An 11832-nucleotide genomic window follows, 5' to 3' on the forward strand; every position below is an offset into this window, starting at 1 on the left:
CCCAGACTTGGGGCTGTCCATGTGCAGAGGCATGGGGCGACCCTCAGACTGCCCGAGCTTGCCCATCTGCTGTGGAGGCCGTGCCCAGCAATCCCCACCGAATCCATGCAGGGTACCCCTGGCCGAGCCCTCCTCGCCCCCAGTCACCCCCACCCGGCCGCCTCCCCAGCTACTCACGCCGCTCTTCCTGGCCCGCCCGGCTCCGGCCACCTTGCCTGCTCCAGCCCAAGCCGCTCATTACTCAGGACGTTTATTATTAGCCTGAGATTTGATTAGTGCCTGAGCTGCACTTCCTGGGTTTTCCCCCCAACCTGTAGGATGTAAATCAGCGGCACCCCCTCCCGCCCTGCACCTGCGTGTTAGGAGCTGAGGTGGGTGGCCTGGGACTGCTCGGAGTCCCCACCAGTGCCATCCATCTACGGAGCCCCCTCTGCGCCATGCCCACCAGCACCCGCAGAGCAGAGGAAGAACAGGACTGGCCTGGCCTTGGGGTGAGGTATAAACTGGTATGACCGCAAGCTGGCCCTGACCCACAGCTTGGACCTGTTTCCAGCCCCATGCCACACCTTCCCAGCTGCAGCCAGGGTGACCCCACTCTCCAGCCTCCAAACATTGCTCAGCACTGTCCCTCTTCCTTGACACCCATTTCCTATTTCATTGCTTGGTCATCTCTTCCTGTTCTGGCTTCAGGCTCATCTGAGGGGCCAACTCCTCCAGGAAGCCATCCCTGACTGCCCCAGGCCAGGCTAAATGCCCATTCTCTGTGCTTCCTAAGCCCTATCAAAACACTCGAGAAGCTGACACCCCGGGTTTGAACCTTAGTTTGACCGCTTACCTGCAGGAAGCCTTTGGGGCAATTCCCTTAACTTCTCTGTGCCTCCGTCTTCTTTTCTCATGAGTGGGTATAATCGTACCCAGGTCACAGGTTGTTAGCAGAATGAAAGGAGTCACCACAGTTAAAGTCTTAGAGCAAGTTCTTGGCACCTAGTAAGTTCTCAATAAACAATATGGAAGATTAGCACCGTAGCCCCTAACACACTCTTGTAACTCGTTTTCCACGCCTTCCCAACTCCCCGGAAACCTTCCTGGGGATTAAGACTGGATTGAGCCAGATTTTGAAGCCCAAGGCATTTAGGAAGGAATCTTGGAAGCATGGGAAAGAATCCTGCTGGTGAAAGGGAAGTGGGAGGGCATCCAGGGGGCAGTCAGGACAGGAGTGAGGGCAGGAGGGAGGAACACAAAAGGCTGACTTGGATGACAGTGAGTGCAGCAGGAGAGGAAACAGGGTTGGTAAACCTAAAAACTGCTCAATCTCAGCGATCAGAGAAACGCAATTCAGCAATGAAAAATGAATTTTCATCTACCAGGGCGGCAAAATCTTCAAGTTCAATAATACGGAGGGCTAGAAGTGACCTAGGGAAATGCTTTCTTGCGCCTTGCTGGAGGGAGGGAGTTTTGGAGGACAACCTTCCAGGGTCCATTAAACTGCACGACACACGTGCCATTCTTCTCCATGTGCCACAGGTGCACGAGGACCTTCTCCACGTGCCACAGGTGCACCAGGGTGTTCGCAGAGGCACAGTTAATAATACGGAGCATCTGGGGATGCCTGGGTGGCTCAGTAGTTAAGCATCTGCTTTCGACTCAGGTCATGATCCCAGGGTCCTGGGATCGAGCCCCCACATTGGGCTCTCTGCTCAGTGGGAAGCCTGCTTCTCCCTCTCCCACTCCCTCTGCTTCTGTTCCCTCTCTTGTTGTGTCTCTCTCTGTCAAATAAATAAATAAAAATCTTTTAAAAATAAAAAAATAATTAAAAGATTAAAAAAAATAATAGGGAGCATCTGAAAACAACATACATGTCCATCCAACGGAGGATGGCTGGATGAGGTACACAGGTCATAACCAGGAATATTATACAAAGTGTACAAAGCAGGAGCTAGACAAATCATGATACCCACCGTAAGATACCCTGTTGTAAAAATCACACATGGCCGCATTCTCCGCGTCCCCATATGTATGAATGTGATGCTGATGAAGTCTGATGGGACATGCGTGGTGTCGATGGTTTTCTCTGGGTAGGACAAGGGGGGACCAGGCTTGGAATAGATGATCAAAGGGGACTTTAGCCCTATTTGTAACGTTTTAAGTTTTACGCAGAGAAGATACTTATGTATTACTTGTGCCAGTGAAAAGTAACAAAACCAGACTCAGGCTGGCAGGGACTGGATTTGCGAGCCAGAGCCCGGCAGAGATTGTGTCCCCAGGAATTTCCTGCCTGTTGAATCGGGGCATGCCCAGAGTCACTGTCTGATGCCCTCAGTACACCTCCTCCTTACCTTCCTACCCAGGGCTGGGGCTCTCACCACCTCACAGAGCAGCTGGCTCCCAGGGGGTTAGTTCTGACCGTTAGAAAGCTGTCTCTGTCTACTGAGCGGACTGTGCCTTCCAGAAACAGAGCTGCTGGGCTGACGGCTACTCTCTGAAGCCACATGCGTTTGCTTGCTCCGTGAGATCCCACCCTGGAGTTTTAAAGCCGGTGTAGGTTAGGCGTGAAACAGAAGTTGAACAAACTCCAATCTGACTTTTGGGGCGGCCGAGGATGGGAGGGTAGGTTTCCTAATGTCTCATTGCTGATCACAGATTGTTAGTGCTTTTTTTTTTTTAAAGATTTTTTTTTAATTTATTTGACAGACAGATCATGAGTAGGCAGAGAGGCAGGCAGAGAGAGAGAGGAGGAGGAGGCAGGCCCCCCGCTGTGAGCAGAGAGCCCGATGTGGGGCTCGATCCCAGGACCCTGAGATCATGACCTGAGCTGAAGGCAGAGGCTTTAACCACTGAGCCACCCAGGTGCCCCTTGTTAGTGCTTTTGTTCAACACCCTTTACAGGTAGTGGATTTTATTTGCTTTCTATTTTCTCTAATTAGAAATGTAATTTACATGCAGTGAAATGCATGAATTTTAAGTGTACAGGTTAATCAGCAAGTTTACATACGTGCATATCCAGATCAAGACTTAGAACATTTGGAGCCCCCCAAAAGTTTCCCTCCCTGCCCCTTCCAGGCAGCACCCCCCACCCTAGAATCTCCACCATCCTGACATCCAGCCTCAAAGATTCATTTTTCCTGTTCCTGACTGTAAACAGGAACATACAGATGGGATTATCCACTTTTTTCTTCTGGCTACTTTAGGCTGATAATAGATTTTATTAAACCAGGCAGACCAAAGCACGTGTGACCCGCCCCTTCAGGACCACAGAATTGTGAGGAATTTTATTATTACTGTTAACTGAGCTCGAATTTCATGACCCATGCAAATAGAATCCCTTCCTCCCTGGGCTCCCTCAGAACAGGTGCTGCAGGTTTCTGAACCTCATTCTGAAACCAGCCCTCTCTCAGAGCTCTCTCCCCGGGGGGACGTGGGATTCTAATTTTAAGCCCCACACTTAAAGGGGACAGAAGAGTCTGGAACCTAGAGTAGAGATACTTGTAAACCTCCAGGTTTTGGAGCTGATACATTCAGATACGCGTACCTAAACAGTTAAAACGAGCACATGGTAAAGAAAAATTCAAACAGTGTGAAAGGGAATATAGCAAAAAAGAAATTTCCCTTCCATCTAGATACTCTCGAAAGCCCCTTTCCCTGTTCAAAGGTGGCCACTGTGACCAGATCTGGGTCACACAGGCTTCCAAGCAAAACCCTGGCATTTACATGCTTGCACGTGTCAAGGGAGGATGGATTTTTGCTTCCGTCCCCTCCCCACCCTGCGCACATTTCTTGACACAATTGCTTGTTTACGCAGGTTCAATGCCCTATAAACATACGACCTTTCTTCACTGAATATATCCTATCAATCAAGCCTTTCTTGTTTCAAAGGAGTTCTTTAAAATGCTCATTAGAAATAATAACAATAGTGAGCATTCCTGTAGCGCTTACCAGGTTCCAGGCGCTGTTCTAAACCCTTTACATATGTTCATTTCATGTATATTTTATCTCTGTGTTTCATCAAACAGCTTGAATTCCCTAAGCGGATTACTTGGTCAGAGGAAACATTGTCACGTTGATCAAAATTTTCCCATGAGGCAGTTCCACCCTGCGCAAGAACAGTGGCGATATTTTGGCCCTGAGAACCTCTACCATGCTGGGTGTCGTGGTCTCTCTGACGCTGTGGGTATCTGTCTCATCCACGCCCTGGCGTCTGCCAACCCCACCCCATCCCTTTGAGGCCTTGCTGTTGAACCTTCTCTGGGAGAGTCCTAGAGGTAAGACAAAAGCAAGAGTATCCAAAAAAGGTCATTTCTTAGAAATGCAGTGAAAGCCCTGATTTTCATGATTGCAATTTACATATGCGACTCAGATGTGAATTTCCTCTGTCGTCGCTAGTGTACCCGGTCCCTCGATTTGTGCTAATTTTTCAGAAATGCTAAATAGTTTTAGCAGAACCTGCTTCAAAGGAGCAAACAGCAGTTTCTACAGCAAGAGGCACCAACTTTTGTGGGAAGACTTAGTTTCTCTTTCCATTTAAAAAAATTTTTCCTTCAAAACTTTTTATTATGAAATTCAAAATTCAGAAAAAGGTTAAAAGCAGCAGCAAATGAATACCTACAGACCCTCCAGCGAGGTTTTTAACAAGTGATCACACTGGTATCTGTCTACCATCTGCTTTCCTGCTGAGATGCCTGGAAACCGTTTGCAGACAGCGTGACGTTCAATCCTCAGCCCTAAGACACGGAATTCTCTTAAGACACGGAATTCTCTTCCACAAATTTAGCTTTTCCGCACTTAAGAAAATCAGTAATAATTCGAAACACCATCTAATATCTAGTCCATATTTGGATTTCCCCAGCTGTCTTCTGCAGCTTTTCTTGGCTGCCTCTTTTGAATCAGAAGTCAGTAGAGAGGGGCGTCTGGCTGGGTAGCTCAGTCGGTTGAGCACCTGCCCTCAGGTCATGATCCTGGGGTCCTGGGATGGAGCCCCTGCTCAGTGGGGAGCCTGCTTCTCCCTGTCCCTCTGCTGCTCCCCCTGCTTGTGCTCTCGAGTTCCCTCTGTCAAATAAATAAAGATCTTAAAAAAGAGAGAGAGAGAGAACCCAGCCGAGGGTCACACATGGCATGTGGTTGCTATGTCTCTGTAGGCATTTGTTTGGGTCTAGAATTGTCCCCTCCCTTTCTCTCTTTTCTCTCTCTCTTTTTTTAAATTCAAGTAGCCAACATATTGTACATCATTAGGGTTTTTTTAAGATTTTATTTATTTATTTGAAACACAGAGCTCACAAGCAGGCAGAGAGGCAGGCAGAGAGAGACGGCGAAGCAGGCTCCCTGCTGAACAGAGAGCCCGATGCGGGGCTCGATCCCAGGACCCTGAGATTATGACCTGAGCTGAAGGCAGAGGCTTAACTCACTGAGCCACGCAGGCGCCCCACATCATTAGTTTTTGATGTAGTGCTCAATGATTCATTTGTTGCCTGTAACACCCAGTGCTCATCGGATCACATGCCCTCCTTAATGCCCATCACCCAGCTATCCCATCCTACCCCTCTCCCCTCCAGCAACCCTCAGTCTGTTTCCCAGAGTCAAGAGTGTCTCATGCTTTGTCTCCCTCTCTGACTTCTTCCCATTCCGTTTTCCCTCCCTTGCCCTATGATCCTCTGTGCTATTTCCTATATTCCACATATGAGTGAAGCCATACGAAATTGTCTTCCTCTGACTGACTCATTTCACTCAGCAGAATCCCCTCGAAGTCCACCCACGTCCATGCAAATGGTAGGTATTCCTTTTTCTCTTTTCTTTTCTCTTCTTTTCCTTTCTTTGGTTTGTTGAACATGGACTCAGCCTCAGTCTTACAGAATGTCCCACGTTGGCGTCTCTGATGGTTTCCTCCCCTGTGCTTAATGTTCTTCTATCCCTCCGTGAGGCCCTGGGAGCGGGATGGTAGGTCTGCACGCTTGCTTGGCTTTGGGTTCCCCATCTTGGGGGTGAAGACATCCCAGGTGATGGGCTGTATTCCGTATTGATTCCGCTCAAGTGTGCCTGGCATCCCCTGTCCTCCACATGGTGATGCCCAGCTGGGTCGCCTGTTCAGGAGGTGACACCATATGTCTCCATGGAAAGGCGCCCTGCCCCCTCACGAATGTCAACCACGGGTGCCACTTGGCACCTTGGATACCTAGCTCCCTGACCACCGTTCACTGATGGTCCTTGTCTGAAACAACTGTAACACTAGGAAAATGGTGACTCTCGAAACCTGTCATTCCTTCTGCTTTCTTAGCCAGTGTTTCTCTGACAGATTCTCTTTTTATTTCCCTTGTCAAAAAAAAAGATACAGACCATAGCTGTGCACGAGATAACAAAACCCACATGTTCACCACCTAGAGTTACATGTTAACTGGATGGCATATTCACCTTCAAATTGTTCTTTTAAGAGAGAAAACACTGCAGCTCTGAAATGCCCCATCCCCTCACCCTACTTCTCCCCTCGCCGGAAGGACGGCGATCGTATCACCGTCATGAGTATGGCTCCATCTTCCAGGCTTATCTTTTTTTTTTAAGACTTTATTTATTTATTTATTTATTTATTTATTTATTTATTTATTTGACAGAGATCACAAGTAGGCAGAGAGGCAGGCAGAGAGAGAGAGAGAGAGGAGGAGGAAGCAGGCTCCCTGCTGAGCAGAGAGCCCGATGTGGGACTCAATCCTAGGACCCTGGAATCATGACCTGAGCCGAAGGCAGAGGCTTTAACCCACTGAGCCACCCAGGTGCCCCAAGACTTTATTTATTTATTTGACAGAGAGAGATCACAAGCAGACAGAGAGACAGGCAGAGAGAGGGGGAAGCAGGCTTCCTGATGAGCAGAGAGCCTGATGTGGGGCTCAATCCCAGGACCCTGGGATCATGACCTGAGCCGAAGGCAGAGGCTTTAACCCACTGAGCCACCCAGGCGCCCCCAGGCTTATCTTTATACCTTTGGACGGATGCGTTCATCTCTGAACTATGCAGTGTATACCACTATTTGGCATGAGGGGTTTAAAACTGTTTCATATACATGGCGTTCTGTCTCTATCGTGATGTATTTTCCTATTTCACCCAACATGGTTGAGATCGACTCCTGTTATCAGGAGTTATTGTACAAAGCTAGCTCATTCCTTTCGACGGCTCTCTGGTTTTGCACATTCCACTTCCGTCCCTCCTTTGTTGAGGAAGAGTTAATGACCCCCTGGAGAAGGAGTTGCAACCTACCTGTAGGCTTGCAGTCCCTCACCGGGAAGGAGGGAACACGGCGTGCACTGCTCTGAGCATCCGAACTACTAGTGAACACCCAGCCTCTGAGAGACGTCTCGTGCCCCTGAAGCCCACCCTAAGCCAGGGAGGTGCTGTATTAGCTAATACTCAGGGAGACATCATGGAGGGACTGTAATTATTATCAATTCATAATGTTCCTATATTTGTTTTAATAATCTTTTTCACGTTACTGGCACGTGTGAGTCACTTTAGAGGTGTTATTTAATCCTCTCAGAAATATATTATTATTATTATTATTATTATTAATTATTCCTATTTTACTGAAGAGGAGCCTGAGGGTCAGAGAGGTAAGTGATTTGTCTAAGGTCATAGAGCCAGTGAGTGATTTGCTTAAAGTGCTCAAACCCTTCCCGCCCCACACTCCTCCCACATGCCCAAAGAGCTCCCAGAGAAAATAAAAGATAACTTGTTACTGAAAGAAGGAAGGTTCTGGTTGTCCTGCCCCTCCCCTTGGCTATGAGCAGAGAAATTTTTTTGTTAACCAAAAAGGGCAGCCTTGCAAATAGGTCCTGGCTCACCAACACAGGTTCTGGATCAGGGGACAGAGAAGGAGGCTTAAAGTCCTTCTTTGTCACTGCAGCTCAGGAAGGAGAGGTGAGTCAGTGATCTCTTAATCTTTCATCGTTTTTGGATCGGTTGGAATCGGGGAGTGGGGTGGGGAATGGAGCTCTGTGACTCAACAATGGGGGAACTTTTACACCTTAAGTTTGGGAGCAAAAAGAATCTCTATGTCTCTCTCCAAGCCCTCTGTTGTACATGTGATGTTGGGCAGAGATGTTTACGGCCTTCTCCATTGTCATCCGGACTCTAGAAGAGAAGAATCTTACGGACATCGGTTCCAGCCTGCCCATTTTATAGATGGGAAAGCTGAGGCATGGAAATCTCTAGGCTCTGGGCTGCTTGAGGGCACCAAGGTATGTGACTTGTCCTCAGAGTACTCAGAGTACTCAGAGTACTCAGCATACAACACACCTCTCACAAATATTTGTTGCATGAGTACGTGAATGAACGAGAAGGTTGGAAATTCAAAACAAACAAGATTTGGGTTCCTTTGGGTTCGGCTGGGCGGTGGCCAATTTAAGGAAGGAAAATCGGTGAACCAGGTCCTTCGTGAGAAGGCTGTGGTGACTCAGCTAGCAGTCATGTTCACAGCCCACTGATTCCAGACCTGGGCTGAGGCTCCGAGTTCAAGGCCAGGACCAGAATCTGCACGTGGCCCCACGCTGCCTTGCTCCGCTGCCTCCCTGCTATCCCTGCCCACCCCTCTCCCCCGCTCCCTCCAAGAGCCCCGCCAGACCCATTCCCACCTCTGGGTCCTTTGCCCCTGCCCTGAAATGCTCAGCCACAGCTCCTTGTGGGGACTGTCTCAGCTTCTCAGGGAGGCCCTCCTGAGGACCCCAGCCAGCGCTCTCACCCCTTGGGTCTGACCAACTTCCTTCTGGCGCTGACATCCACTTAGAACAGGCTAACTTGTTCATGGGCTTGCGGGCAGCTCATCTGCTCCCCCTCCAGAAAGTAAGCACCAGTAGGCAGAGCTTCGTCCTGACATGAGCTGGTCCCCAGAGCTATGCCTGGCACGTGAAAGGCACCCAACTGGCAGTTGTTACACAAATGAGAAAGAGAAGGGGGCAAGCTGCTGACTTCTGGGTGGAGGTCTCTGGCATTCCTTTTCTGTAAACAGTAGGAAACAAACTGGAAAAGGGGCTTGGGCCCCACAGTGAAGGTGATAGTGTGTGTGGCGGGGGGGTAGGGGTGGGGTGGGGGAATAGGAGAATGATAGGTGACCACAGTTAGTTGAACTACTACTACTAATGCCAGGCACAAGATTTATTTTAAATTGCTTCATCCTCAGAATAAGGTGGATGCCACCAAGCCCCGCATTTTACAGGTAAGGGAGTTGAGGCTGAGAGAGACCAAGCATTTTACCATAGACAAGGATGTGGTAGAGCGGATTTTCTCCCACCGGTATCTGGCCCCGGAGCCCACGATCTTTCCAGCAGGTGCTGAGATGGCTGGGGTCCTTACACACCGTCCTCAAGCTCCAGATAGGGGCCTGAGCTCCTGCCTGACCCTGATGTTCTTCTGCCCTGGGGCCCCTGACCCTCTCAGGGAGGACGGGTGGGAGCAGAAGCAGAGTGGTTCACTCAGTCCCCAAGCATTAATTGAACACCTACTGTGTGTAAGTGTGTGCGTCAAAACTCCCACGGTCATGAAGCTCAGGCAACGGAGGCAGACGGATGCCCACATAAGGAGATGACAGGAAGTCAGACTCTAATCTGTGCTAGGGTCACGTGAGGTGGCAAGCTGTGGAGCACGCAGGGTGTTTGTGTGCTGGTGTGTGTGGAGGGCAGTGACAGGACAGGGCTACCCAGAACAGTGGCTAGGCAGCTTGTAAAGGTCTAGGGGAGGGCAGTTCAGAAAATTGGTACAGTTACAAGTGAGTGAACTTGGCATACGAACGTAATAGAGAAAAAGGCCTGTGGGGGTGGATGTCATAAGGAAGAGAAATGTTTACCAAATGAAGGAAAGATTCGAAATAACGTGTTGAGCTCCCACAGCACCTGGCATAGAGAAGTTCCTCCAGAAATATCTGAATTGAATTGAATTGAATTGAATCAGATCAATGCTTGGAAAAAAAACAAGAAACCACAATCTCTGGTGCACCTCGCCTCCCAGGAAAATTCCCTCCAGAAAGAATGAGGGTGAGTGTTAATCTCCCAGTTGCTAGCAAACCAAAACAATATACACCAAAGGTAGAAGGCAGATTAGCAAGCATCAGGTTGCGGAAGCAGAATTTAAAAGTTTTGGGTAAAGGAGGAAAAAAATACCTTAAGGTCTTTTGTCTTGCAGGATGCAAGTTTAATCTCCTGCTACTATTGAAGGCTAATGGATTTTTCTCCTTTTTTCCTGAGCAGCTGGCTCTGGTACCCTTGGCTACACCAGCTCTGGAGCCCCTAAGTCACACAGCTGGGCTGGCCTGGTTGTTGCCACTCTAGATCTAAAGCGGCTAAGGAGGGGTGCCTGGGTGGCTCAGTGGGTTAAAGCCTCTGCCTTCGGCTCGGGTCATGATCCCAGGGTCCTGGGATCGAGCCCTGCATCGGGCTCTCTGCTCAGCGGGAACCTGCCTCCTCCTCTCTCTCTGCCTGCCTCTCTGCCTACTTGTGATCTCTGTCTGTCAAATAAATAAATAAAATCTTTAAAAATAAATAAATAAAATAAAGCGGCTCAGGACACAGGGAGCCCAGGGTAAAAATGGTGAGACCCTGCTTCCAGCTGCCTGCCTTGAACTGTCACCTTGACATTTCAACTTGGACGTCTGTCATAATAGGAGCTAATAATGCTTTGAATGCTTCTCCACATTGGAGAAGAGGATAATTAAGTTCAAAGACAGCAAATCACCCACTAAACATGACATATCCAAAGCACTGCCTCTGGCACTCTTTCCCATTTCAGTAAATGATACCACTGTGTACTGAAGACACAAGCCAGAGATCTGGGGATGACCCTTGATCTGTTCCTTTCCTCATTCCCATGTGTTACCTGTCACCAAGTGGTCTATTCCATTTCCACAACGCAGAGCACCCTCAACATGGTCATCACACTCTCATCCCCACCACCACCACTCTCGTTGTACCCACATGGCCTTTCTGCTGAGCCACTAACTGATCTTCTACCACCCATTCACCTCCAGCAATTGCAAATGAACTTCTCAAAAAAGAAATCAGGGGCTCCTGGCTGCATCAGTCAGGAGAGCACACAACTCTTGCTTTCAGGGTTGTGAGTTCAAGCTCCACCTGGGGCATAGAGCTTACTAGACGAACAAACAAAATAAACCTGATAGCGTATCAGTCCCTCACTGGAAACTCTCTAATTTTTTCTTCTGTCTACTCCTAAGATTCTTCTTCTTGTCTTAGATTCCTGGTAATGTTATGTGCTGTCCTTAAATGTGGTTTTCTTTGTATTTATCCTCCCAAGGGTTTATAGTCCTTCTCATATCTATGGCTCAATGTCTTTTCATTCATCTAAAAATATTCTTACGGGGCGCCTGGGTGGCTCAGTGGGTTAAGCCTCTGCCTTTGGCTCAGGTCATGATCTCAGGGTCCTGGGATCGAGCCCCACATCGGGCTCTCTGCTCAGCAGGGAGCCTGCTTCCTCCTCTCTCTCTCTGCCTGCCTCTCCGCCTACTTGTGATCTCTATCTGTCAAATAAATAAAAATAAAATCTTTAAAAAATAATAAAAATAAAAATATTCTTAGTCATTATCTCTTTTTTATATATATTTTTAAAGATTTTATTTATTTGACAGAGATCACAAGTAGGCAGAGAGGCAGGCAGAGAGAGAGGAAGGGAAGCAGGTTCCCTGCCGAGCAGAGAGCCCAAGCGGGGCTCGATCCCAGGACCCTGGAATCATGACCTGAGCCGAAGACAGAGGCTTTAACCCACTGAGCCATCCAGGTGTCCCTCTTAGTCATTATCCCTTGAACTACTACCACTATCCAGTATTTTCTCTCTCCTCTTTTTATTATTTATTTA

The 11832-nt window shown here is 48.5% G+C and overlaps 1 protein-coding gene across 2 annotated transcripts in view; it reads right to left on the reverse strand.

The window, feature by feature from the left end:
* Positions 1-268, reverse strand: part of TNFRSF13B (TNF receptor superfamily member 13B) — a 37006-nt gene extending 36738 nt beyond the window's left edge. Inside the window, exon 1 of one of the 2 annotated variants that reach the window (XM_047708925.1) lies at positions 178-268. In XM_047708925.1, coding sequence (XP_047564881.1) covers positions 178-238 — 61 coding nt within the window. In that variant the 5' untranslated portion in view covers positions 239-268. The remainder of the gene's footprint in view (positions 1-177) is intronic. The other variant, XM_047708924.1, reaches the window with a different exon arrangement.
* Between the last annotated feature and the right edge of the window lie 11564 nt (positions 269-11832).

The sequence above is a fragment of the Lutra lutra genome, chromosome 16 (genome assembly GCF_902655055.1).
Source record: "Lutra lutra chromosome 16, mLutLut1.2, whole genome shotgun sequence".
Taxonomy (NCBI): Eukaryota; Metazoa; Chordata; class Mammalia; order Carnivora; family Mustelidae; genus Lutra; species Lutra lutra.